General features: G+C 37.0%; 1 protein-coding gene across 1 annotated transcript in view; it reads left to right on the forward strand.

Annotated features, from left to right (window-relative positions):
- The window catches only part of LOC107710068 (monocarboxylate transporter 2-like), a 10,980-nt gene extending 9,374 nt beyond the window's left edge, over positions 1 to 1,606 (forward strand). The window contains exon 4 of the mRNA XM_016514766.1: positions 1,422 to 1,606. Within this exon, the coding sequence (XP_016370252.1) occupies positions 1,422 to 1,606 (185 nt within the window). The remainder of the gene's footprint in view (positions 1 to 1,421) is intronic.
- The last annotated feature ends 298 nt before the right edge of the window (positions 1,607 to 1,904 follow it).

Genomic DNA, 1,904 nt, shown 5'->3' on the forward strand with positions numbered 1-1,904 from the left:
CACACACACAGACACTCACACACACACACACACAGACACTCACACACACTCACTTACACACACACACACACACACACACACACACACACACTCTCAGATCTGTCTGTCTGCAGTGCTTATGTTCAGCTCTGAAGTGAGCCGGACTGTGACACTGTGTGTGTTTTCACGCTGAGGATCATGGGAAGGCTGTGTGACCGCATGTTAATGAGATCTGCCCTGCAGCTCAGGAGCTAAATTAAGTGCCGACCTGATTTTAACCACAAACACACACCTGATGATCTACAACACTCTCTTTATAGCATCTTTCACAACGACGTCTGAAAGCTCATGATGCAGAATTTACTCCTTAAAATAAAATGTTTCAGTAAATAAACACCTGTTGGTCACAGTGTATCTTTGAAATATTTTCATTTTTATTCATATTTTGAATTCGTTTTAATTTTAGTACTTTTGTTGCGTTTTTGTAATTTATATATGTTTTGTTTTAATATTTTATGGTATATTAAATTATTAAATAGTAATAAAGTTATTAAATAATAATGAAGTAAAATAACTAGCTTAAATATTTAGTTTGATGATTAACCCCTTAACTGTCACCCCCTATTTTTTAAAATAGGCATGAAAGTGCACTATCCAAACTTAAATTGTTATAATTCATGAACACTTTGGAATACAGAGGCAAGGTTGGTCTCTTTTTAAAGAAGACAGTCAGCAGATTATTGCAGAAGTGGGATTATTTCAATCAAAAAGTTATAGAAATTTAAATTTACTGTAAAGAAAATGCACTGTACGATTTTTATTATATTTTATATAAAATAAATATTTTACACAACTGGTTTTACTCTAAAATTGCTAAAAAGGTAAAGCCATATGTCTAAATAAGTTATGTTCCAAATTTGAAGTTGCTATGAAAAAAAATGAGTGAGATTTTATTTAGGGCGTTATATCACAAACAGCCACCGGGTGCCATCAAAACTCCATTTAATTTTTTTAATGCATTTTTCTGTCACAAATGTCTAGATTTCTCTGTCAATATTACTTCTATCACAAAATAACCACCAAATATGGAATCCTGAGACTCAAAAGACCTTTCCAATGATATGTTTTATGTCAAGGTTATAAAAAGTTTTGACCGTAATGCTTTTTGTAATATGACACTTGACACCGCCCACTAAGGGAGACCACCAAAAGTACCATTTCCATGGTAACGCAATGTCTGATTTCAAAATGTTTTTGCAGGATGAATCTTGGGCTTCTAAGCTTTCAAACGATATATGATGATTACTAAAATATTTGATAGGGAAAAAGGACAACAAAATAAAAGAGCGCCAAGCGTCCCACAGGTGGTTGGTTTTAGTTGATCAGTAGGAGCTGATTATGTTGTCTTTACTGGATTTCAGCGGCTTCGCTCTGTGTTTCAGGTCCCATCAGCAGTATTCTGGTGAACACGTACGGCTGCCGTCCCGTCATGATTTTGGGCGGCTTTCTGTGTGCCATCGGGATGATCAGCGCCTCCTTCTGCAACACCGTCGTGCAGCTCTACATCTGCATCGGCGTCATCGGCGGTCAGTGCGATGCAACCACAATCGGTTTCCAAACTGCTTGAAACGCTGGTTAAACTATTAATTTCTTCTTGAAATTTTGGGGTCATGACTAGGGTTGGGAATCGAAAATCGATTCCAGAATTGGATACTTGTTGTCAAATTAAAATTTCGATTCCACCTATCGATTCCTATGCACTTTTTCTTCCTTCATCTGTGAGGACCGGAGCTAGCGATCTGCCAGGACCTTGCTCGCTAATCTAAGCGCTCCAAACAGTGTTGCCAATTTAGCAATTTTGTTGCTAAATTTAGCAACTTTTCACACTACCCTAGCAACTGTTTCTTCTAAAAGCATCTAGCAAC

The sequence above is a fragment of the Sinocyclocheilus rhinocerous genome, unplaced genomic scaffold (assembly GCF_001515625.1).
Source record: "Sinocyclocheilus rhinocerous isolate Xijiao unplaced genomic scaffold, SAMN03320098_v1.1 scaffold1589, whole genome shotgun sequence".
NCBI lineage: Eukaryota > Metazoa > Chordata > Actinopteri > Cypriniformes > Cyprinidae > Sinocyclocheilus > Sinocyclocheilus rhinocerous.